The sequence below is a fragment of the Mastacembelus armatus genome, chromosome 5 (genome assembly GCF_900324485.2).
Source record: "Mastacembelus armatus chromosome 5, fMasArm1.2, whole genome shotgun sequence".
Taxonomy (NCBI): Eukaryota; Metazoa; Chordata; class Actinopteri; order Synbranchiformes; family Mastacembelidae; genus Mastacembelus; species Mastacembelus armatus.
This window is the reverse complement of record NC_046637.1, coordinates 8581268-8605691: the sequence shown is the minus strand read 5'-3', so window position 1 is coordinate 8605691 and position 24424 is coordinate 8581268. Positions and strand designations below refer to the sequence as shown.

Here is a 24424-nt window from a genome sequence, read left to right as displayed (position 1 = left end):
TTTGCTGCACATGCCTCCAATATACCTGTGGTACCTATTCTTACACTTTATTTCTGAAGATAACTATTTTGCAATAAACACAGGAAAATTTCATCTAAAACGTTGAGAAGAACCACCAGAAGACACCATGGCTCTTAACCTATCTTATTTCAGTATGAGGTGCAGGTTTAAATGGAACCTTACTGCCTGGTTTCAGACCCAGGGTGCCGAGTACTGAAGCTTTGTGAAGTACCTTTGGTGTGTCACACAGACAAAGAGGCACTTGACAAAGCTTTGGTATATGATGCCCTGGGTCAAATCCTGACAGCTGTTGGACCTTTGGGTCCACTGAAGTATACATTTGTATATTGTCACTTGTTATAGTTCAAGGGTGACTTGGGGGAGACCAGGCTCAATTTCTCTCTTTCAGAGCTGTAGCTTTAGTTGTAGATGTTTGTAGATGTGATCAGCACACATGGTTATGCTTCCTTCTGCCAATATAACTCGAATCAAAACAATCCACACTTCTCACAATAGCTGCACAAACACAAAGAGGAAATTAATGCTTGCCACTAAGTCACACTAATAATGTTTCTCAACAATGTCATTAATGTATTAATGTCAATAGGATATTAACGTTAAATGAATGATGAAAACCACTGGGCATTTTGTATATAACATACAATTGCTATTAATTACTAATATTATATTGTCAGTAGGATGTTAACATTTTTTATGAAAGCCATGTAGCATATTATTTTTCATAATGTGGAGTGGGTAGAAGTGTAAAAATATATGACTGTAATTCAAATAGTGGGACTTTGGTGCAGTGTTTTATTATCTATTTATCTGAACATGCTATTTCTCACAACGATTTTTCTCTTTTCAAACACGTAAATATTTTAATAAACTTAATGGATTTTGATTAGATTTATGATCTGGAATAAAGGTTTGAAAGCTATGTTTTACAGATAAAACCAAGGCCAAATAAAATTAAAGACCATACCATTTTTAAACATCAAACTTAATTTAAAAGCCATTTAATAAAAAAATACCAACGTTAAACTCAATCCAATCTAGTAGGCAGTTATTTTTTCTAAAGACAGAAATACATATCTAACCTCTGCGCATATTAGAATTCTGTGATTTAAGTCAGTGTCGTTGCGTTTTACTTAAAAACATACCATTAGCATTAATGTCATTATGACAGCAACATATTTCTTGTTAAAAGTGTACAATAATTCATTCTTAGAACAGAGGTAATAGAGTTAACATTGTTTTGTTACTGCATGCTTTCAGCTTGGCAGCCAAAGAGATGTCTCCAGTTTCAGAAGGCATTTGAATTATAAAACAGAGCCTTAATTATAGTAAAAAGAAATCACTTCCATGGCTCTTAATGTATTTTTTAAGTTAATAAATAACCCAAAACTATATAAAATTACAATAATTTAGTCTGAGGAATTGGAACAGATGTTAACACAAGCTTTATGTGCTTTATAAAAATGGCCAATATGCTGCAGAGCAGTGCGTGTCAGTTTGAAGAGCAGCAGAAGGATACCAGAGAGAGACTGAACCATGTATCTTTTCTTCCCTCTTGCCTCGACACCCTTCACATTCAAATGACCTCTGAAGGAAGCATGGGAATCTGCCTGATAGATATTACAGTATTTTGTCTGTGTCTGCTTTTTGCTAGACTGGGGTGTGCCCATCCCACCGCCACCCAACCCCCCCAATCATGCAAACTGACCTTTGATATTTAATATACCATGTTGAATAAAGGTCACTGCTGTTTTGGCTTTTCTCCACTGGTTTTGTTGTGTGATTGGAAATGCCCATAGAGTCTTCTATATATATATTTCCATGCTGCTGTCAAAAACATGCAAAATTGAAGTAATCTCTGTATATTTTTTTTGTTAGATTTTTCATAATTTCAAGGTGATTAGCTCACACCTGAGCAACGCTACAGTATAATGTTATGAGTTTATGAGTAATTTCCATCACTGCTTTTCAGCCATGATCAGCTTTGTGTTCTCATGACCTGAAGTCTTAGGCCTTCAAAGCTTGAAATTAATCTAAGACCTTATGTATCGTATGTCATGCACTGAAAAATAAAATACTTTGTTATCAGGGAAAGGGTCACCTGTTCTAAGCACTAAATTATCAAGATGCATATATACATCTTCCCTTCTGACTACAGATTTTAATGTCACTAGTGTATTTTTTTTTCTCAGATGTTACTTTCAATGTAATAGCAATGGATTTTCTTACATGAGACTTCCCAATCACATAAAGTGCCTACTGCCAGCTCCCAGTGACAGGTGCAGAAACCCAAACAGCCTCTTTGAAAACTGAATACCTCATTGCTAATTCATGTACATTATTTTATTACAAGGAGTTCCTGTAGTAGTAGGTAAGACATGTCTCCACTCCTCTGTGTTAAGTATATTGTTAAAATGATTTTAACCTTCAACATATTTTGCTCATCTACTAGAAGTTTAGACTTTTGTTTCATCATTCTGTCTTTCATTCTGTCATCATCTCTCTCCATGGTGGTTCTCTTTTAAGACTTGGGAATGCAAAAGACTCCAGTTAAGCTTCAAATGGCCCTCCTCTCTTCCCAATGAGATGGAAACATTAATCAATTAGGTTGGCCCTTAAAGGATCTGAAGGAGATGAAGCTCCTCTCTCTCTGAAAATGAAATGCCACAGACTTTTAAATCTAGTCAAAGGGCATTTTCCCAATCTTGCTCTCTTCTTTTTCCCCCTCCCTTTCATTCCCCACTCTCAATTTCATTCATCTTCCCTCCCATCCCCCTCTCATTTCTCATGTGCAACACAAGTAGAAGGTCGAGGAATGAGAGAATGATGAGGAGGAGGGTTTTATTCAGGAGTGGGATGAGGATGAAGGGATGATGGGGCTCTGAAAGCACGAATAGAAATAACATTTTCTAAAGTGTTCAAACTACAGATTTTAATATTGCTTTGCATCCCATACACATACGTTTTCACCAACCATTTCTGCTGCAATTTGATATAAAATCAATAATTTGTAAAAAAATATTTTGATTTATTATTTTATTTGTTTGATTTCTCATTCACAGACTAGTCAGAACACATAAGTTGTCAGTTATTGTTGACATGAAAATGATGTAACAAATTGCATGTAATCTAATTAGAGGTCATATATCTGTAAAATAATAGCAAATATTGTATGTGGTCGGTTTGCATCTGGTGGAAATGCAACAGCAGCTAATTACGAGTATAGCAGAGGGTCACATGGAGGGTGGAGCCGACTCCGTGAATGGCAGTTGTTTCAATGGCCGATTGTCCAGAGGAACAAGAGATAACATAGTCTCATTATTGAAGGTCAGTGGCTAGAAAAGGTTAGAAAAGGTTCACCACTGAACAGCCCTTTGTGGTGCCCCCTGCCACGGCCTCACACAGAATTTATTCACACAATGATACAAAACTCAACTGTGCTTTGATAAAGAAAAGTGCAAATTCTGCAAAGCATTATTTTGTACTTAATTGTTGTTATTCTGGAAGTGTCAGGTATTTTACGTAATTTCCCCATTAGAATTCAGCTGATGGCATATCAGATAATGGTTTTTAGTCTTTTATGATTTAAAAACGTTTGCAGTTTCCTTAACTTAGCAACATGTACAATACATGTTTACTTGGTACAGACAGGTTCCCTCTCTAAAAGAACATACAGAAATATGATCTCATGGGGGAGCAAATAAAATTTACTAGGGGTCAGAAGCATGAGGCCTTAGAATATCCCCAGACAACAACGTGTCCTTTGTAAGCTTGTGTTAGATGTGCGTCAGATTTAGGCGATATGAACCTACTTGTAGTGTTTATGAAGTTCATCTGGATGTTTGTCTTCACAATATGTTCATATTATATGTCTCATTTAAATTCATTTCCTTTTCTTCCATCAATGATTCTAATAGTTTGAAACAGAATAGAAATCAGTTGACATGCATGGTTGAGAAGAAACAACCAAGCTTATTAAACTGAATCATTTTTCATTCAGCCTATTTACATAGCTAGAGACAAACGGAAATGTGAAAATAAAAAAATGAAGCCCTGGAGTACCTGTCTAATTGGCTTAAATTGACATAAATTGAAATTTATTGTATGCGAATCAAACTGATAGTAGCTTTTACATTTAATTACACAAGATGCACACAAAGTGATTCACAGGAAAGCAAATGACATAAATCAAAGCCGAGGTGAGTCTTTTCGGGATGATTTTTCCACAAATTTGCAGCTTCTGTTTAATACTGCAAAAACAGTGTGTTTTTTTGGTCAAATTATGGTCATTAATGAGTCATCACTCTGCTTAATGGACCTACTGAACTATTTCCTGTTTACCCTTGCGTTGCTATTTGCTGTGCTCAGGACAACCTTATATGGAATTGTTATACTCTGTTGTTACAACATTTACATTAGTGCTACATTAAATCAGAGAGAACTCAGGACTTCAAATTAAGGTTATACCAGAAACAAAACAGGAAAGAATTTCACGTGAAAAATAGTTTTGTAATGCTGAGATTTCGATGGTAATGTCAGAACCTTACAAAAAAGCATTTTTAGAAAAGAGTATGCATTAATATTTTACACAAAATGGCCAACAACAGTCCTGCCATGTCTGACAAAACTGCACCTTGACAGCTTCACTTCCCATAGCTAGTGGGGAACTGAAGCCCTTATTATAGTGACATTAAATAACACTTGCATAACTCTGCTTATTTGTTACAGATGAGAGAGTAGGCTAATGTGTTTTCTCTGTGTGGAGGAGGAGGAGTAGGAGGAGAAGAAGGAGGACACTTAAGAGACACTAACTTTAGTGAACAACAGGACCACTGAAATGCACATCTAACACCTCTTCTGTCAGCAGTCGGTTCTTTAGCAAAAATACAACACAATCATAAAGATATTTTTACATTGGGTTAATTCAACTTTCAGCCTCTTACATTCAGTACAATTTACTTCATCAGAGACATATAATAATCCACTGGCCACCACTTGTATTGCATGGAAAAATTACAATTCCAGAGTCACGATTTTAGTCACTATGTGATCTATCACTGTGAACGTTTCACAATCACATTTCCTACGTGTCATTAGAAATACTACTATGAACCTCTCACCGTCATATGCATATCTATGTGTAATACGTGTATTGTCTGACTTTTAAGTTGAATATGGAAGAATGTTGCAATCAGCATTTCACTACAAGGGCAGGACAAAACAGACAAATGTGCTGCTTATGCTTTCTCATGCTTTGATTCTAATATGTTCAGCCAGAATTTACCGTAATAACGAACGGCATATCAGTCATAATCAACAAAACAATTACGCCATAAAATTGTTTTTCTTATTTTACCCAAGGGGGCTTGTAATGTATATTATTTCAAATTTAGCTGAATGAAACAACTGACACTAGAGGATGAATAGCAACAATCTCATAATGTGATAAAAGCATTTGTTAATGAAATACAGTGGTTTAAAACAAATAAGGCATACCATAGCATGAGCAACAAACCAGCCAACACTGTGTGTTGAGATAAAAGGAAGAATTATTTCTTTGGTGATGTTTATCGCTCATTGGTAATCAGTGGACAATTCCACGTGGAGGAAGATTTAAAAGCTCAGTTAAATGCAGGACGAGAGATCTAAGGGGCAGAGTGGAAAGAGACGAGCATGTTTCTGCCTTTGCCTTGTGCCACAAGTCAGTAAATGTTTTGTTTCAAAGTGAAATTTTACACCCATTTAAGAAAACTGACATTTTCTCTCCAAAGCCGATTGCTATGGCAAAAGCATGAAAACATTACGGAACATTACTGAACTGAGTTTACTTACTTATAACAACTAACATCTGCGACAGACTGGTGACCTGTCTAGGGTGTACCCCTGCCTTCCACCCGAGAGAGAGCTGGGATAGGCTCCAGCGGATCCCCGTGACCCTGAACAGGAAAAGCGGGTATAGAAGATGGATGGATGGATGGATAACAACTAACATTACCTTCCTTCAAAATGAAAATTAGTTATCAATTTTCGAAAACTAGGATCACTTCAGCTCAGACAAAGTTATAAAACCAGTACTGCTGACATCATCTAAGTACTGGCAGGGTCGTAACCGTAATGGAAAATATTGTTTTATATTTTCCTCTCATTTCCTGGTGCTAGCAGAAGCTCTTACCAAGGCAATATAAAGTGTTTGTTCTGCTAATTGAACTGAGTGGATGAATGGATTTTGAAATGGTACCCTAGACATCATGATTTGCATCCCACATTGGAAAGAAGCTGTTCTTGAACTTTAATGTTTGTGTGACTTTGCCTCTGTCCCTGTGTCTTCCCCCCTTTATTTACATGTTACACCAGTATGAGTCCCTACTTTGTTCACCGCTCCACCCCACAGCTAATTCCACCCTCTGTCTCAGTCACTACCAACATCTGTTCTCTCACTTCTTTTTTTCTTTTCCATTTACCCAATTTCTTCCACCCGTCCTTTTTTTTTTATAATCACCCATTTTTCCATCTCTGTGGTATAATTCCTCCTCTGTCTGGCCAGTACTCTGTTATGAAGGACTGCTACAGAAAAAAAAAAAAAAAAAAACTACACACATTCCTTTCTCATGACACCATGAGTCAACTCATGCCAGATAGTCCGGTGTACTGCATCATCTTCTCTAACAGCGACTGAGTGAACATGTTTAGATGAGAGGCAGACAGAGAAGAATCAGAGAGAGAGAGAGAGCTGCAGAATAAGAAGAAGTCAGTATCTTATGAGCTTGGACTCAGGACAGCCTGAGCTGGCAGCTGATGGCAGACCACCACAGCAAGCCCACGGTGTGACCCATCTGTGCCTGGTTTTAAAGCAGGCTCACATCCCAGGGCCAGAGCCACCATGCCGAGTAATAGCCACGGAGACATAGGCACAGTCCCGAGGGGGCCAACAAGTCACCCACTGGGATGACAATGGCAGCTTGGTTAACACAAACACACACTTAACACTTGTACAAAAACTCCCACACATGAAACAGAAAGAAAAGAAATACACACACTATCAGAAATGCATAACAGCACATTTTGCTCTGCCTTGCAAAAACACATTTATGGCTTTTTTTTTAATTTTTTTTTTTACATACAAGTAAGCACATAACACCACTGCACCCCATTCGTAAAGACAGTGTGATACATGTTTGGCTGTGAGTGATGTTGTTTTCCCTCTCTGCGCCTATTTGAAGCTCTGGTTGGACATTCTTCTGTGTTTACATCCTGTTGTGTCAACCACTGAGTGAGTATGTTTAACGTTTGTCCAGGTGTGTGTGAATGTGACTGTGTTTGTGTATGTTGAAGGGTCAAAACTGGAGCACACTGGCAATATACAGTATATTATCTCAGTTACCATGTCTATTCTGTATTTGATGGCATAATGGCTATCAGGCTTACATCTAAATGAATTAAAGTGAAAAAAATAAATTGTAAATGTGAATGCTGTAGCTGCTGTAATGAATGTCATGAAGCAGGTCAAACAGTGTCTATCAAACATTTAGCATGAACTGTATGGCCTAAATTATTACATATTATATGTCATAAGTGGTATTGAGGTGACGAAAGTCATGTAACTGTGGAAAAACAACATACATTCATGCATTTATTAAAATGTAATTAATATTTCTCCTCTTGCTATTAACCCCGACTGTGCTGCTTTACAAGGCACAGCTAAAAGGAGATCATAGACAAGTATGAGAAAACTACGTGTTTGGCCTTTTCAAGTCTGCAGTGTTATTCTTCACAGCTCTCAGCTTGTGTCAGTAATAATATTCAGCACAGTTGTATCTGTGTTAATGGACAGCCACGAGTGTCCATTCAGCGCCATTATAAAGACTCACAAGGAAAAATGTGATTATAGTAACACCCCATACAATGTTATCTGGGCTTTCAGCAGCTTGGACCATGATTTTGCCCTTTAGCCTAATGTTTCATTTTGTAGCAGCAGCATTATAAAAATATTTTTCTCATACTGTATCATGACATAAGAAGATATGTTATTGTGGAGATGTTTTTCCATCAGTGTAGCTATGTGATGTTTACATTAAGTCAGATATTGAAACCTTATATAAGGTACTTATCATCTTCAGAAAAAAAAAACACATTAAATACTGCATGGTCGACTGCAAGTAGATGGTTAAGCAGGTTTAGCTTTTGATATTTTTTTTTCTTTTCGATATTTATTTTAAATGCAGTTTTCTGAATACTTATACCAAAGTGACTTTTACAGGAGTTTTATTTGTAATGGAGTATTGCTACTCTTACTGAAGTAATGAATCAGACCTACCATAACTGTGGTGGGCTCCTTCATCTACAAGCAAATTATATATTTATACATTCAGCCAGTATTTATGGCAGTTTATTGTGAAATGAGGACTAGAAACAATATGTATAGTTATGAGTTGGATGTGTGATCATTATAACTGTCATAGTGTTCATTTCCAGAGAAAAACAAGTCTGACATAAACATTATGGTTAGAGGTGTTAAAAGTGGATTAGTATTGTAATGTTCTTACGTCCCTGCCAAAAACTGCATCTCTCCCGTCCAATGAGAGGTGACTTGATGTCAGTATGGGAGGACTGATTGTCCACTTTACCACCCTGTCAACAATTCAACCCAACTCCACTGACACCTTTTTCTCGCATGTTCGTCCTCTGACCAGTAGAGGTCGCAGCCTAGCAATCACTGCGTGGACGGGAACGCATGGATGGAGCTGAGCGCTCCCCACACGACAAAAGCTACAGCGCGTCTGGAAACCAGGAGCGGAGCACGGGCGTTCTGGGAGAAACCGTCGACAAAACCAGTTCTACATCTTTAACCTGCAACACGCAAGGCTCGGCTCAGTGACAGATAACTTCACTGACCGTTTTGCCTTTTTTTTTTTTTTTTTCTTTCTGAAATTACCCAGGCAGGCAAATTCCCTTTTCTTCCCCTCTCTCTCCAAGTGAACTTTATAGGGATGTTATATCAGAGCATCATCGCGCTGAATGCCCAGATAGTGCTGAAGTAAGTGTAATACGGATGTGAAGAACCAGCGGCAGGAGAGACTCGGTTTTCTTTTACTACTTTTCTTCGGTTTAATAGAGAGAAAAAAGAGTGTGCGTGTGTGTGTGTGCGCGCAGGAGAGAGAAAGAGAGAGAGAGAGAGAGAGAGAGAGAGAAAGAGAGAGAGAGAGAGGTCGCACAGGTTTTTGGAGCTACGCTTTCATGCCGTCAGTCTTACGGACTCTGAGATGGACGTCAGATTTTATCCAGCTCCCCCTTCAAGCGTGGGTTCATGTACGTTACCGACTGATTCCGGTTTGGACTATTACCACTCCAACAAGGTAAACGATTATCTGTACTTTACGAGCTTATCAGTGCGAGCTTGTCAGTGTGATGGACGCTCGCAGAAGTACATTGGTTACACATGCTGCCCATGTATATAACAGGGCGCAGTGTGTTAGGAAACCATTAGTGACAAGTGTTGCAACTTCAGCGACTCCAGGATAAAGACAGTGGAGAGGCTAGAGGGTTGCGTTTACAATAAACTTTCTGACCGCGTTTCTGATGTGTCGATAGTCATAAACTGCAGAAACACACACTTTGACACCTGTTCCGAGCTCTCACACACGGGTTGTTCTTTATAACTAGGGTTAGTTCGCCTGGATAAACTGTGGGTACGTTGTGCTGTAGTTGTCCTGCAGAGTTGGAGCGCGCCACTCTCCAGCGCCCTGGACGCACCGGTCTGTTTAAACAAAGTGGACACACTGCCTTGGTCTGTTTTTTTTTTTTTTTTTTTACACTAATGATATGTAGACCAATATATTTCTCCCTGTACAACTTAAACCTTTCGACCTAACTGCGGAAACGCACGGCTCTTATCAGCTTCACACAGATTCCCCCATAGGTCAATGCACAATTAGTCCAATAAACAATTATAAAGATTTCGTCTAAATGTGACAGTGACAGCGTTATGGCTCGGCTCCGTTGTAATTCTGTATGGAATACATGGTGTAGCCTTCAACTGACCACTCTATTAATTTGCCCTTTTTTGTGTCATTGCTAGTAATAGCAATAATACAGTACGCACATGATAACTTTATAGGATTTAATTATTCATTAGCAGCATAAAAGGAAACCACCCATAGTGGATTGAAATTTTGTTTATTTAGACATTTTGCTTTCATATCAAAACGGCTAAGAAGTTGTGATTTGCACATGCCTTTTTACGCACGAAATGGTGTCCGCTGTTGATATAACCCCACACACTTTTTTTTTGCATAACAGAAGTGGGTATAGGTGCAATAAATTGATACAAGTATAAGTAACAAGACTGAAAGAAAGAACCACCTTGCATTAATATTTTTGGAGAGTTTAATGTTGTCAGGTTTTCTGACATGCGTTGCAGTTATGGATTTTGTTGTTGTTGTTGTTTAAATCCACTGGGGCTTCTATAAAAATATCACTTTTTGCACAGTTGTCCTATTTTCAAGCCAAGCAATAGTGACAACTCCGATTTACTTGATAAAGGTTTTAGTCAAAATAACAAATGGGCAACCCTGCTAAAGAGTCAAAGATGAGAAGTCACAAGCCAACAAGGTTAGTGTCTTTTTTGTGGTTGGGGTAAAACTCAGGTAAACATTTGTCAGTAACTGCTGGGCTGAGCTACATGAAGGCATTATACCCACAGCCATTCAAATAGGTTTGCTTGCCTTAATACCTGGAGGGAAGCCAGCAGGTAGTTACCATTTGCTGATGACAAAGTGAAATATTGTTGCACAGTACACTATTTGAATTGCTAATCTCCACTGTTCACACACACTGTCACCTGTACGTGTACATGAACAGCACATGCACAGTGAACTGTACATACATACACATGCACTCATTCACACCCATACTCAAACGTATACAGTCACTAGCAAAGAGGTTTGAATTACAGTACATGACTACTTTATTCTGACTATAGTCGTTCCTTCATCTCTAACCTACTGTAACACCAACTTCAGTTCCTGGATTTTTCTGAATCTGACCTTAAACTAAACCTCAAATGAATCTAGTAGTAAAATGTGAACTGGCAAAATAATTTCGAATAGATTTCTTTTTTTTTTTCCTTATCTTGCTGTCCTTGTGACAGTATCTTCAGTCTTGTGTGCTTCTGTGTATGTCTCTGTAAGTCTAGCACCCACGGATGCTGTACAAAGTATAATTAGGATCGTATTGGGACCTGGTGCTCTCTGACGGGGGCCATGTCTTAGGTCTTGTAGTGTTAACACAATGAACTGTACTAGTTATCATGATTCAGTGAATGTAGAGGTTGTTGGCTCGGTAAGAAGCTGGTTTGGGTTTCAAGGACAGAATCATATAACATTGTCATTACTAAAGTAACAGCTGTGACTAAGGTGTAAAGTGACACATTATCTCTACTGTGCCGCTGGTGCTACACATAACTGTTGAATAATGATACCAGAGCTTTATATGACATTTTGGCAATAGTTCATCTTTATGGCAGTCACATTTCAGGAGTGGGATGAAGTTGACCCCTTGCAGTAGCCCTGTGTTAGCAGTACTGAGGTGGTCCAATGCCACTTTACCTTCAGGTGTTAACTTGTAAATACGACAAAAAAATAAGCTTTTTTAATTAGTTACAGCTATTGCATCCATGGTTATCAATCCCTTTAGTTAAAATATTTTACAGGAAACTGGAAAGACAAATGCAAATTACAGTAATAAATCATTTCTATTCTAAGAGCTGTACTGGTAGAGGGTATGAACAGGCTTGAAAGGCTCAACACCCTTTCCCAGAGTCCACGCTTATTGGAATATGTTGATATATATATATGTATCAACATATTCCATATATATATATATATATATATATATATATAAATGTATACTCTCTCTCTCTCTCTCTCTATATATATATATATATATATATATATATATCTAACTCTCTCTCTCTATATATATATATATATGTATACACATACACATGAATATATATGTATATATATATATATGCATTAACTCACCAACCAGGATATGAGCATAATAGTAAGTAGGACAGTCCATACATACAAGCCTTATTACTTCCTGTTCTAGTGGTGTAAACCTGACACACACATCTATTTCTGAGAGTGACTGTTGGGCTTTATGCAAGTGACTGCATATTTGTGTGCAAGTGTGTGCATTTTTGGACATGTCTTCTATCTGAAGCGGTTAATAATTGAGGTATGTAAAGAATGTGTAAGCTGAAACTGGTCTGAGCTGCTCGGCCACATTCAGACTGATGATTGATTGATGCATGCCAGGAATATGAATATCATACTGACAGAATAAGTCAATACCCAAATCTATGGATGCACTTGACCTTTGAATATAGGCAATAGCTTTCCTTCAATTATACATTTAACAATATCAGAATGTATCTAACAGTTATAAATGCTTTAATCAATGGGTGATTCATTTAATTTATTTTTCCAGGCCAAAATCTGATACATGATCAAAACACAGAATGATATGAAGATTATGTAAGACAAAAATGCAACTGTGCTTTTCTGCATTTCGTTGTAAATTCCATAATAAAACAACTTCAGCATCCACATTTCATAACAATGCACAGAACAATACATGGGAGAAGCATTGATTTGTATGTTGCTCTTCTCAACTCTAGCCAACTTGCATTGTCCTGCACTTGCACAATCACTGTGAGTCATCTTTACTTTTCGCCCAAGATTTCTCCTAATCTTTTTGAAGCCTCTCTGTATCTTTCCTGGCTGAGTGGGAGGCTTGTTTGTTCAGCGTACACTCAGCTGTGTATACCAGCGCTGAAGGCCACTTCTTCGCAAATGCCTGTTTTAGCGGGAGACTATTTGTCAAATGCATTATGACTTGTGCATACCCCCAGGCAGAATCACTCTGTTGAAATCAAGTTGGATAGATTACTGTAGCTGTTCCACTTTCTCCTCATCCCTCTTCCCTCTAACAGCATGGTGCCCAAGAGAGAGGCTTTCATGTAATTAGGCTGTAGTTATACTGTAGGTTTTTAATCGAATGGTTTGCAGATGTTATTCTTTACATAGTAGCTGGCTGTTCCAACTTACTGTATGTTATTTATATATGCTGAAGCTGCTTTCACCGCAGTATGGAGCAAACATTTTATTGATGCAGAGTTTGTGCCATGGAAGCGCTTATAGAAGTGATATTTTGATCAAAGCATTGCTGTGTTTGAGGACTTTATGCGTGCATGTGTGTGGAGTGCATACTAATTCCTAATGTACCTTGAGGCGAGATGTACGAAACATGTTTAACAGAATAACCTTCACTTACACACTGATCCACGATTTCCCACACGTGTTCTGCTTTGTAAAGCCTTACTGTACATCTTCATATGAATGCAAGTACCAAGCAGCTGACATTCGTCTACCCAAAGAGCAATGAGGCCAGGTTTTGCAGAACATGTACCACACTTTTTTCAAGTGGTCCGTTCCATTTTCCAACACTATCCAAATTACAGTATTAGTCATGGGTACTTCAAAGTATGGACAAGCAAAAATATTTTCCATGTTGAATTTTTAGAATTCGTTTTTTTTGTTTTCTTCTTCAAAACATGACTGTAATAGAAACAGAAAAAAAAGTTATTTCAGCAGTACCTCATTCTGTACACAGAGAGAAGTTAATTACATGGAGGCAAGCATTCTTGGGTGGACAGCATGGACTTGGGGTTTTTCATTGTGCCCATTCATAACATTCTGCTGACTGGCCTGTCTGAGTTGCAATATCCCAACTGTTCTCACTGTGAAAATGTTAACCCATGCATGGCTCAAATGCACACCCAAAGGGAAAACTGCTATCTAAAATGGCTGGAATTCTCAGTTCTCTCTCAGGTAAATGTATTGTTCTAATGTAATTAACTCACAGGAAATACTACAGTAGATAACATGATATGGAGTAATGCAATAACCATTATTTTACTTGTACTTTAAAGAAATTGTTAAAATTGTCCAGTTGTGCAGTTATTTTTTTGGCCTAACCACTTCCTGGCACTATTCATAATCAAGTCTTTCTGTCTCCCCACCTCTCCCTCTCTCTGTGTGTAACTTCTTCTCTCATTTACCTTCCCAGCAGCAATGTCAAAAGGTTATGGTGGGAAGCCGGATCGCCAGGGGCTGATTGTGTCTTTGAGTTAATGATAAGTAGCTACAGTGTTGTTATTCTCTGGAGCAGTGGGGCTTAGGTTGTGTGCTGTTCACAGACCATTAGAGTATAAGAAAATTGTACTATTTAAGAGGATTTTAGTTTTGATCACTGCTTTAAAGCAAAAGAGAAATCCAGGGCTATGTTGTCCACTGAATATGATTGAAAAGAGAGTAACATGCAGAACCTCACCTTCCCTGCAATCTGTTTATGTTTGCCTACGTAACGGCACAGTTACCGGAAAAATCCCTGCATTAGTACAGCCACATCAGCGATAATGTAGTTTCTATTCTGCAGGTACACTTGCATGAGATTTTACGGGATTTTTAGTCTTAGATTAATAGTCTGATAGAGAACAGGCGGAAGGATACAGCACTATCCATAACAGGGATTTACCACCATGGACTTCAGTTTAACCTACAGGATAGAGAAGGCAACGAAGTCTCAACCCGACTCTGCAGCATTCCCGTTGCTCTGATTTGTACTTTATAATCTAGACCAGACATGACTCAGAGCTACTAGAGGTGTTAAGAGGGTCATAAGTCATGTATAGCTGAAAATAGATAGTATAGTTTATCGTGCCTGGTTAGCTATTTAATCACCTTGGTCCATAGAAACAGGCTATTTATGTCAATGACTGATTATATTAACTGCCAAGAATTCACTCAGACAGTGACAGTGCATTTTTTAAAACTCGTCCCAATATACTTTGTGATGTACTGCTGCTATCCAAATCATTTCTATGCTGCTATCACACTGTAATCTATCAGCCAGTAAGTCGGTTTATTATAAGAAATCACCAGACTGCTTTTGGGCTAAGACTGATAGCAGGTTTCCAGGCTTGGTGACATGCATAGCAAACTGTAACACAGTGTGAAAGCACAGCCACATTACAAGACGTCAGAGTAATTCCAGTGTTGACGTTGATTGCGGATAGAAGCAGCCAAGCTCCAGCCCAACTCGTGCCCCTCATTAAATCACATTAACCCTAATTATCGTCACTGCCCCTTGAAACCCAAATACTACAGTCAGGCTTGACTCCTTGCTGCTCAGCTGGATGTTGGGTGTGTGTTTCATCCCCTCAACTTGTGTAAAGGAGTCCAAGGCATTTTAAACTGTCCTCACCTCAGGAGGCCACTGGTTTCTCAGTAGCTATAGTGTAGCCTGTTTCTCTGTCTTACTCCCTATCTGTCTGCTTGCCCCCTCTCTCTACCGCCTCCCTCCTTGCAGCCCAGTTTTCTTGTGCTGTTTTATATTCAGTTCTTGATTGGTTGGGGGATGGGGTGGTGGAATAGCATTTGAGAGGTTAGCTGGTTAGAACAGGGAGGGGGGAGTAGATTTGGGGTGTGTGGAAAGAGAGAAAGAGAGAGAAGGGGCTGTAGACACAGGGAAAATGGAGAGAGATTTTTAGGGGTACTTTATTTTTCAGCTCGCCATTGAGTCTGTAATGTCATTCAACGATGTGGAAACCAAAATGAGCCTTGCCACCAGATGTGTTCCAGTCCAGATAGCGACTTGAAAGACAGACGTTTATTGTTTTAGTGCATTTGGTGTGGTTCAAACCCAAACTGCATGAAATGCTGATTGATGGATTTCACTAAAGAATGTGTGCGTGTACATGTGTGTGTGTGAGAGAGCGAGAGAGAGAAAAAGAGGAGAGAGAGAGAGGCATCTGCTGCATGTGATTTATTTAACCATTTCTGTGCTGCTTTCCTATGCTCTGCCTGCTCATGAGAAGGGGAAAATGACTTTATTTTACTGTGCTACAGTAGCATTTCAAAGCAGATTCATTTTCTTTTTATCAGCACAACATTATGAAAAAATACAACCCTGCCAAAAATGTTTCCCTATGATATCTACCAAATGTGGCCTTGATGTTTCTATATAAAGTTTACACACCAAAAAAAAAAACAAAAAAAACAAAACTATATAACATGCTTCAGTAGAGATAAGTATAGTAAACACACGTAGCAGGAAGACAATATATCAGAAAGCTGCTGCATAGTAGCTCCACTTGTTATCATAACAACAAGTCAATATTAACATTCAAATTGCTGTGACCTTCCCTTATGCAACTTTATATCTTTGGTTCACCAAAGGCAACAACCAAACTTATTGTTGTAGCTGACATTTAGCATCATCCACATGCATGTGGTTTAGACCATAGGCCAGGAAGTGCGCAGCTCAATCTTTTTTGCAACAGTTTCTGCATCCCTGCTGTGAACTGTGTGGCCTTAATTATAATACAGTAACATTTTTGCTGTTCCTGTTGTTTTATGATTAAAGTATCAGCACGCCAGTGTGCATGCAACAAAGACAAAACATTTTCATTATGCTGAAATGCTACAATTCCCACAGCAATCTAAAGAAAGCTGATCTTCATTAGGATAATTGCTTCATTTTATCCATAAACAAATAGACTACAAAGTGATTATTCTAGATGCTGGAGTTTATAAGTGCAGTTATTGGCCTTGGCAGATTTGTATAAAGCAGGCTTTGGCACATAAATTAGCGTAATCGTTGTATGAGAAAACCATATCAACATTTCAAATAAGCACAGACGGAGCTCATCATCTCTCACTTTCACACTCGCCACTCTGCAAAGATCTCACAGTTCATCCAACAATTTGTTTTTCATTTCATCTCTCGGGGAATGGTATATTTCAGCCTATGTTTTGATACATCATGATTTTTTTTTTTTGGTCAGTAAAGGCTCTTCATGAAATGGTGTGAGGCTGCCGTTTAGTCTATGAGCAGGAAATGAAACACTAAGGAGAGGAAAAAGTGATTGAGAGTGAGGCCAGGGCGATTCTGGGATATCTTACAGAGTCTTAGGTAGAAGTTCTGACAGCAGGACAGGTCACATCTATCTTTTATATCATAGTATTATGAGGGATAGTGTTTAATCTTAAATAATTCTGTGAAAGCACCAAATCACCTACCAAAAATATAGCATTCATCATTCAAACTGGTAGACCGACAACTGATCCAGGTACAGGTTATATTGCTTTAGATTATACGTATTAGAAGCGCAGGGGATTTACAAGTCAGAATTACAACATGCCATGTGGGGCAATTGTTGGCATTTTATTCCCCTTGCTCTATGCCTGATAGGTGTTTCCTCAGAAAAGGTTGGTTAGGATGGTACTATCCAACAGATTCCATAGGATAAATGTATAAAAACACTGAACACAGTGTCTGTGCTGTCAAAGAATGCAGCTGTCGGGTGTATTAAGAGAGGTTCGCAAGCCTGGGCAAACATGAACAGTTGTCTTAGCTTCCTGAGGCATGTCCTGTGCAAACAGAACTGGAGATGGCTGGTTCAGGTCCATACTTACAGACCACCGACCCACTGAGTACACACGCTCAATGACATGCATTCTCTCACAGGTAGAACACACACACATTTATGCATGTGGATGTTCACACTTGCATAGCACAAGCGCAAGTGTGAGCACATAGGCCACCGAAATACTGCTGTGTTCTGCAGCCGCAGTGCAAACCCCCAGCTGTAGTGATTTCAATTCATACGTATCAGCCAGATGAGAAGAAAGATAGATAAGCTGCATTTGTTTTGCTTTTTTGGTTTCATACAACAGATCCTGTTGCTTATTTTAATTCTTACACTAACCACACATCCACACAGTATGATAGGAAAAGTGTCACTCTACAGTGACATTGATGACAAAATCTAAAAACAAAATCATTTCTTTTGAAATTGCAGTAAAAGTAAAGCTGGAAGTTTTGCCATTTGTGATTTGTTTTAGTTTGTTTTAGTCAACAGATTACGTTTGAGTTTCCTCAAGATTGCACAGAAATTTAGTTAGTGTCTAAGGCCACCGACCACTGGGCTTCTGCCATGTGACGTTTGTTTCTGTGCTTCTCTGTGCCAAGTGTGTGGGTGAGAGTCCCCCTCCCTATCACTACAAACCCACAGTTCCCCCAGGCCTCTTTTTGCCTCAGACTAGTAAACCACCTCTGCCCCCTCTGGCTTTGGGCTTTGTTTATAATATTTTCATTGTAGCTTTGCCTTACTTTCCAGGAATTACATTCCCCATATCTTGACAGTCAGTCTTTGTCTTTTCAATGCTGACCTGGTATAACAGCAACAAAGAACACTTAATGCTATAGAAGAGCTACACTTATACTTAGATATAAGTTTAATTGCATTTCTCTGTGTCTTTGCTAAATCTGATTTGCCCATTTTCCATTCTTTAAAAACACTCTCTCTAATGCAGAATAAGATTTCAGCAATGTTTATCTGAGCTTAATAGTCCACGTAATGTGTAATGTTTCAAAAATGTTAAATAAAATGTTGCCTTGTGTCTTTATTAATTTTGAATAGTAGCTACTGTAGGTCTGTTTTTGCCCACAGTGTGTTGTGATTGTATGTGATATGTTGGTGCAGCTGAAACTGAACTGTGCTCACTGTGCAAACACAGCATTGTGCTGGCACTCCTGATTTCACTTAATCTTTGACACAAAGGCACTGTCATGCAGCTGGGCTCTCAGACAAATTTAGTGGCAGAAAGAGAGAGAGGTGAGTATATGTACATAAATAGCTAGATATTTCCTTAAAAGTTAAGAGGTTTCACGTGTTAATGTTTATATCTACTTATTTTTTTCTTCTTTATGCTGGGGGAGGGTGTTCTGCAAGCCCTGAACATCACAGTCATTAGGACTTCCTGAAGCAAACAGTATCCTATGACTGATACCAAGCTTGATACTTTGGTCACCTCAGGACCTTTTTCTGCATTATAGTGTACACAGACATCCACACTCCTGCCAGTCTGGATGGATGATTTATTTGCCTTCCATCCTATAATTACCCACTGGGTAGATGGGAGGACCTCTCTTAGATTATAGTTCATCTTTACAGCAAAAGCCGAGGAGATGTTAAATGATTTGCCAGTAAAATCCATTAAAGGATCTTTTGATGTTTTCTCAAGCACTGGAACATTAATGAGAAATATTTGCTATCTGTGTAATGATAGTAATGGTTAATCAAAGTGTTATATACATTTGAAAATGGAAAACATTTTATTTAATTTTTATTCAGATTGTGCTATGCGCAGTGTTCCAATTTTGCTTGTTTGTATTGAAATGTTACCTTGTGGCACCGCAGACCATTTGCAGAGTTTGATATCAGAGGCACTGCATTCTGATAAGTACTGAATTGAATATTTTCACATCAAAAGAATTGTTTCTGTATTTTTGGACACGGTTTGAGGCAAGTAGAATGAATCGAAAATGAAAAGTGGTGACCTCCTCCATCAGACTTTGACAGGATTTTGCTGACACCAGTCATAGGTAATCACAGACTCTTTGGCAAGAGAAAGGCATTATTTTTTTCTAGCTTTGCACCAACCTAATGTTCTTTTAATTGACTTCAGAGAAACTGTATCAAGACGTGCTGATGAAGTTACAAATTGGCTAAAGCAGCTCATTTTGAGAGCCAGATCACCTTGTTCCTTTTAGTTTGGTTTGTTGTAGTTTCTGCTGCTCTGCATAATGACAAGGGTAGAAAGGTGGAAGAGTGGAAGATTTCAATTACTCAGAGAAAGTCAAGGAGGTTGTTGAAGTTTGAGAAATACAACATGGGCTGGTTGCTATGTGGAGATTGCACCCATTTGGAATGTAATTAAATTGGTTTGGCTGCCTGCCAGTGAAAAAATACATTCCTTTCTTCTCATCTCAAATGAAAATGTATAGAGTGTTTTGCTGAAAAATACCTGGAGGGAACAGTAGGCTGTTGAATATTTGTAATACAGCTTGCATTGTGCAGTTGAAATGAGTTTTGAGATGAGTTATCCATCGCAGTTTCCCCTTTGACATTTCAAAGGTATGCAGCTTTTGAACCATGGATTTACTGTAATCTATTTTTTTTCTATTATTGATGTGTGGTTGAGTTATAAACTGTAAATTGGCTTCTCTGCCATTTCACTGGCTGTGCCATATCAGAAACCACAAGGCCATGGTGCAGAAACAGACTTTATAATGATGTTTATATATAGTCCCATGTAAACCCCAATTGTTGGTTCCAGTCTACATATGAAACTACACAAGAGCACTGTTTACCATATAAAGTGTGTGAATCTTTCTTCTGCTCTTTTTTCCTCTCCACAAAGCAACTAACCAATTCTGAAACATGTAACAGGCTTTACCATTCTAATTTGAAAATAATGACTAACTGAATTATACGCTAAGGCACACATAAGAAACAAAAACATTGGGGGGTGTAAGTGTAGAGGCTGCGGCAGAAAGTACAGACACTGAGGAATTGCAAACATTTTCACATAAACTTGTAGAATTTTAAGAAGGGATCAGTTTACAGTCCTACTTTACACTAGACATCTGTTGTTAGATTGATAAAACCGCTAAACGCCTGAAACCGTTTTACGCAGAACTGTATTCTAATCCATTTTGAGTAATAGATAGAAAAATTGTGTATGAAACACTTATGTGTTATGATTTCCTTCCTCTCAGCTGTGTGAAGAGCAAAATAAATTGACATTTGAGGTTATTTTGGAACTGACAAAATATAAACTGATCTTCCTCATCTTTGAATGACCTCAGACCAGAATTAACCCCAAAAGAAATTTTTTTTTTTTTTTTTTTAGAGATTTTTAGAAATTGCACTGTTTATATTCAGGAGAACTTTCAGGAGAAGTTCAAGCACTTTTTGGGGGCTGAATAATAGCAGAAATGTCTGGCCAGTCACAACATCATGAAAATGCCGTAATAATAGCATTATTAGAGAGATGGAGAGAGGGAGGGAGAGAGAGAGAGAGAGAGAGCGAGAGCAACCAGCAGGCAACTTTAGTTCCATAAATGAGAGCTATTAGTTTGTTGTGCATTTGTTGTGTAGCCTAGTATAAAAATCCAGCCACCTCTGATCCACTGTTGCCTGATCCGCAAATGGATCGAGCTGCCCAGCTGAGCTGTTCTTACAAAATCAGCCTGGCATGGCTTTACAATAGCTTTTCCTTGTATGTGTCCTGTCAAATCAACTTGGCTCTTTGGGTGCTATTTTAGTGTTAGTCACACAGTCAATAGTGAAAACTACAGGTCCTATTTGTCGCTGCTTGCCCCCTGAGAGCACATGGCTATATACTTGTATGTCCGATGCCATAAAGCTATCGTTAAACCATGACACTTTTGGCAAGTGTCGTAACTTCGCAACCAGATCCACGTAGCGACACAGAGAGGTCTTGAGATGATGAGCTGATTAGTGGGGTCTACCATTATCGTGCTAATGGCTGTTTGTGGGTTTGTGTGTGCTCTAGCATGAGTGTATGTATCCTCATGCTGCACACTTGATTTTTAGTCAGAGGCTTAATCCAACATGCACATGACAAAGCCTACTAAGTGAATCAAAAAGCTGTGTATCAGTGAGCAACAAGGCTCCTCATTGGAACTGTGAAGGTAGAGTCAGTGGGTGCGACGAATGCCAGTGCACCTTGAGGCACTGATTTTGTGCCATAATGCTTTCATGAATTTCTCCTGCCTGTGCTGAATGCAAACTCACATCTTAATAAGGTGTAGGATTTTTTTTTTTTTTTTTTTGTTATGTCTTCTGTGCATACCTTTCCAGATACTGTACCGTGATATGAAAAGATGTGAGTAATTGTGTGCATGAACCCAGACTTGGGAATACACTGTTAGACTGTAAAATGATGCAGGTTTCCACCACTGCAGCTCTGTACTTGTGCAAGGAACTAGAAAACAAACAACTGATGGATAAGAAGAGGAGATGGAGAGATAGAGCTTCATCTGGCACACAGAGAACGAAAGAGACCTGTAGAGCAATTCTGCAAACTTATAGAAGAATAGAATAGAATAGAAGTATACCTTAAATCAGCATATGAGGCACACAAACCAAGAGTCCTGTTTCCCAAGCATGCACGTGCTGATATGACGCCAGTTTTCACTTTCATTTGTGCTCATGCACCTGCTCACGCTCACTGTTATTTTCATTAAAGAAGAGTGTTGTTCTACATTAAATACGTCTGTTCCTAGCTCAGCGAGTGATCACACAGGACCTTTCAAGCAAGTTTCGTCAAGTAAGCAAATTAATTTGTCACTAAAGGTAGTGAAAATGGTTGAATTCAGTCATTTAACACTGGCGAACAAATTATTTGGCAACACATTTGATAGATTACTAATAGTTTAAAGTAATATATTACGCAAAAATTGCAAACATTTGCTGGTTACAACCTGTAAAATGTGAAGATTACCTTATTTTCTCAGTTTTGTATTATAGTTGTGAATATCTTTGGGTTTAACCTGTTGTTTGCACAAGCAATGTGAAGTTGCTTTTGAACTCGTGATGAGAAGTTGTCACTGTTTATCACTCGAAAAAACAATTCTGCATATTAATGATAAAAGTTACGCAACGTATTTGCTGCCCTAATATAAACCTGTTAACTGTTGGCAGGTGATGACACGTATACCATGCATCTTGTCTCTATGTTTTTTCATTAGCATTAAATGTAAGCATGGGTGTTGTGTAGCTCTTTAAGCAAATGATCAGTAATGTTTGGTTTCTATGGAAGACAGTGTTGTAGATATATCTGTGAAGTGCTGGTCCAAACATGTGTTTCTAGGAGAATAATGCAGAAACATATAGAGCAGTGGTCTCCAACCCTGGTCCTCGAGCGCTAACGTCCTGCTTGTTTTCTGGATTTCTCCGCCCTACCTACTGCTGATTACCTGGATCGTGTGTTCAGCCAATCAGAAACTGGAAGGGTAGCGATAGTTGGAAAACCTGTAGGACAGTAGCACTTGAGGACTAGGGTTGGAGACCTAGAGAGCAGTAATCCATGAACAACTGCTTGACCTTGCAGTAACATTTCCAGGTTTTCTCACATTACAATGACGTTTCTGCTTTTTTCTTCACTTTGATAAGACCTCATTCTCTCTGCTGTGGTGTCAGGACTTAGTACATCAGCTTTAATTTGTATTAGCTCTTGCAGCTTGGCTGTCTACTGTATGCAATTCCTGTTTTTTGACATCGTTTTACAATTAAATGAGATTTTCTGTAGTCATTCAGGCTGTTTGGTGTATTTGGCAATGACTACTGCTGAGCTGCACAAACAAACCCAAGCAACAAAGCAACATCAGGGGTAAGCAGGTCTCGTGTATGACACTGAGTTGACGGATGAGCTAATTGGGGATTAACAGTTAATAACTGAAAGAGGTGAGACAAGTGCCGAGCCCCTCTCTGTGCCAAAGTCTGCTGTGATATTTCTATTTTCCTGATTCGGCTCACCACTGCTTCTCTTTTGTTTCTGCCTCCCTGGATTCTCATCCACTCTGTTTCACTCTGTTGGATTTTTTATTCTCCTTTTTCTAACCCTCTTTTGATTCTCTCTGTCTCTCGGGCTGATTCTCATCAGCCTGTATTAGTTGCAAATGCAGAACTAAGTGGCTGTGACAACATTCTCAGATGCTCCAGCTGCCACAGATTTATTGAGTTATTAAAGTAATGTACTGTGATTAAAAATGCTAATTTTCCCCAAATCGTATGCCAGCTTACATAGTTTTTATTCAGAAGCTGATTTAATTACATGGAAAATGAAACAAGGGCCGATGATTCAATCTTCGCAGCCAATTGCCCCTCCCTACAAAAATGAATTACCTCATGATACAGAATTATTGTTTGGGCTACATAAAGTGAAACAACGAGTGTGATTCTCTTCGAATGATTAATCAGAGCTTATTTTGTTTCATTGTACTTTACCAGCTGTAGTGTGTGCTACATATATTAGGCTTTTTTGTTTATACATTATCTCAGCAATCTTACCTCAGGCCATAATCTGAGAGTGAGGCTTTAAACTGAATGGTAAAAACAGATTCCTTTAAATCCTTATCTTGCTGCTAAAGTAGGCCACTCAGTACATGTATGATAGTTCTGGTTTTACATTTAAAACATTGGTTTTAAGTAGAGAAAGAAAAAAAGTTTCCCATCCCAATATTATTATGAATTGTGCCTTCGCCTGTTCTGAATAATTTCCTTTTCCCTGAGGGATTTGTTCTGAGTGCCTTCCCTGGCTCATTTTGGCCTCTCATTATGCATTCATGTATTCGTTTATATAATGCAGCAACACTGCAACTTCATTGGGTGAAGCTTAGTTGTTTTGGACAGCATTGTGTATGATACATGAATGGTAACATTTCTTTTCTTTGAATTCAGTTGTTT

At 38.5% G+C, this 24424-nt stretch overlaps 1 protein-coding gene across 5 annotated transcripts in view; it reads left to right on the top strand.

Annotated features, from left to right (window-relative positions):
• Positions 1-24424, top strand: part of tox2 (TOX high mobility group box family member 2) — a 100062-nt gene that overhangs the window by 6075 nt on the left and 69563 nt on the right. For 4 of the 5 annotated variants that reach the window (XM_026306695.1, XM_026306694.1, XM_026306691.1 and 1 more), the window contains exon 1: positions 8794-9371. The exons of the other annotated variant lie outside the window; for it this stretch is intronic. In XM_026306695.1, the coding sequence (XP_026162480.1) occupies positions 9279-9371 (93 nt within the window). In that variant the 5' untranslated portion in view covers positions 8794-9278. Of the gene's footprint in view, positions 1-8793; positions 9372-24424 lie in introns of those variants that run through there. 5 annotated transcript variants of the gene reach the window in all.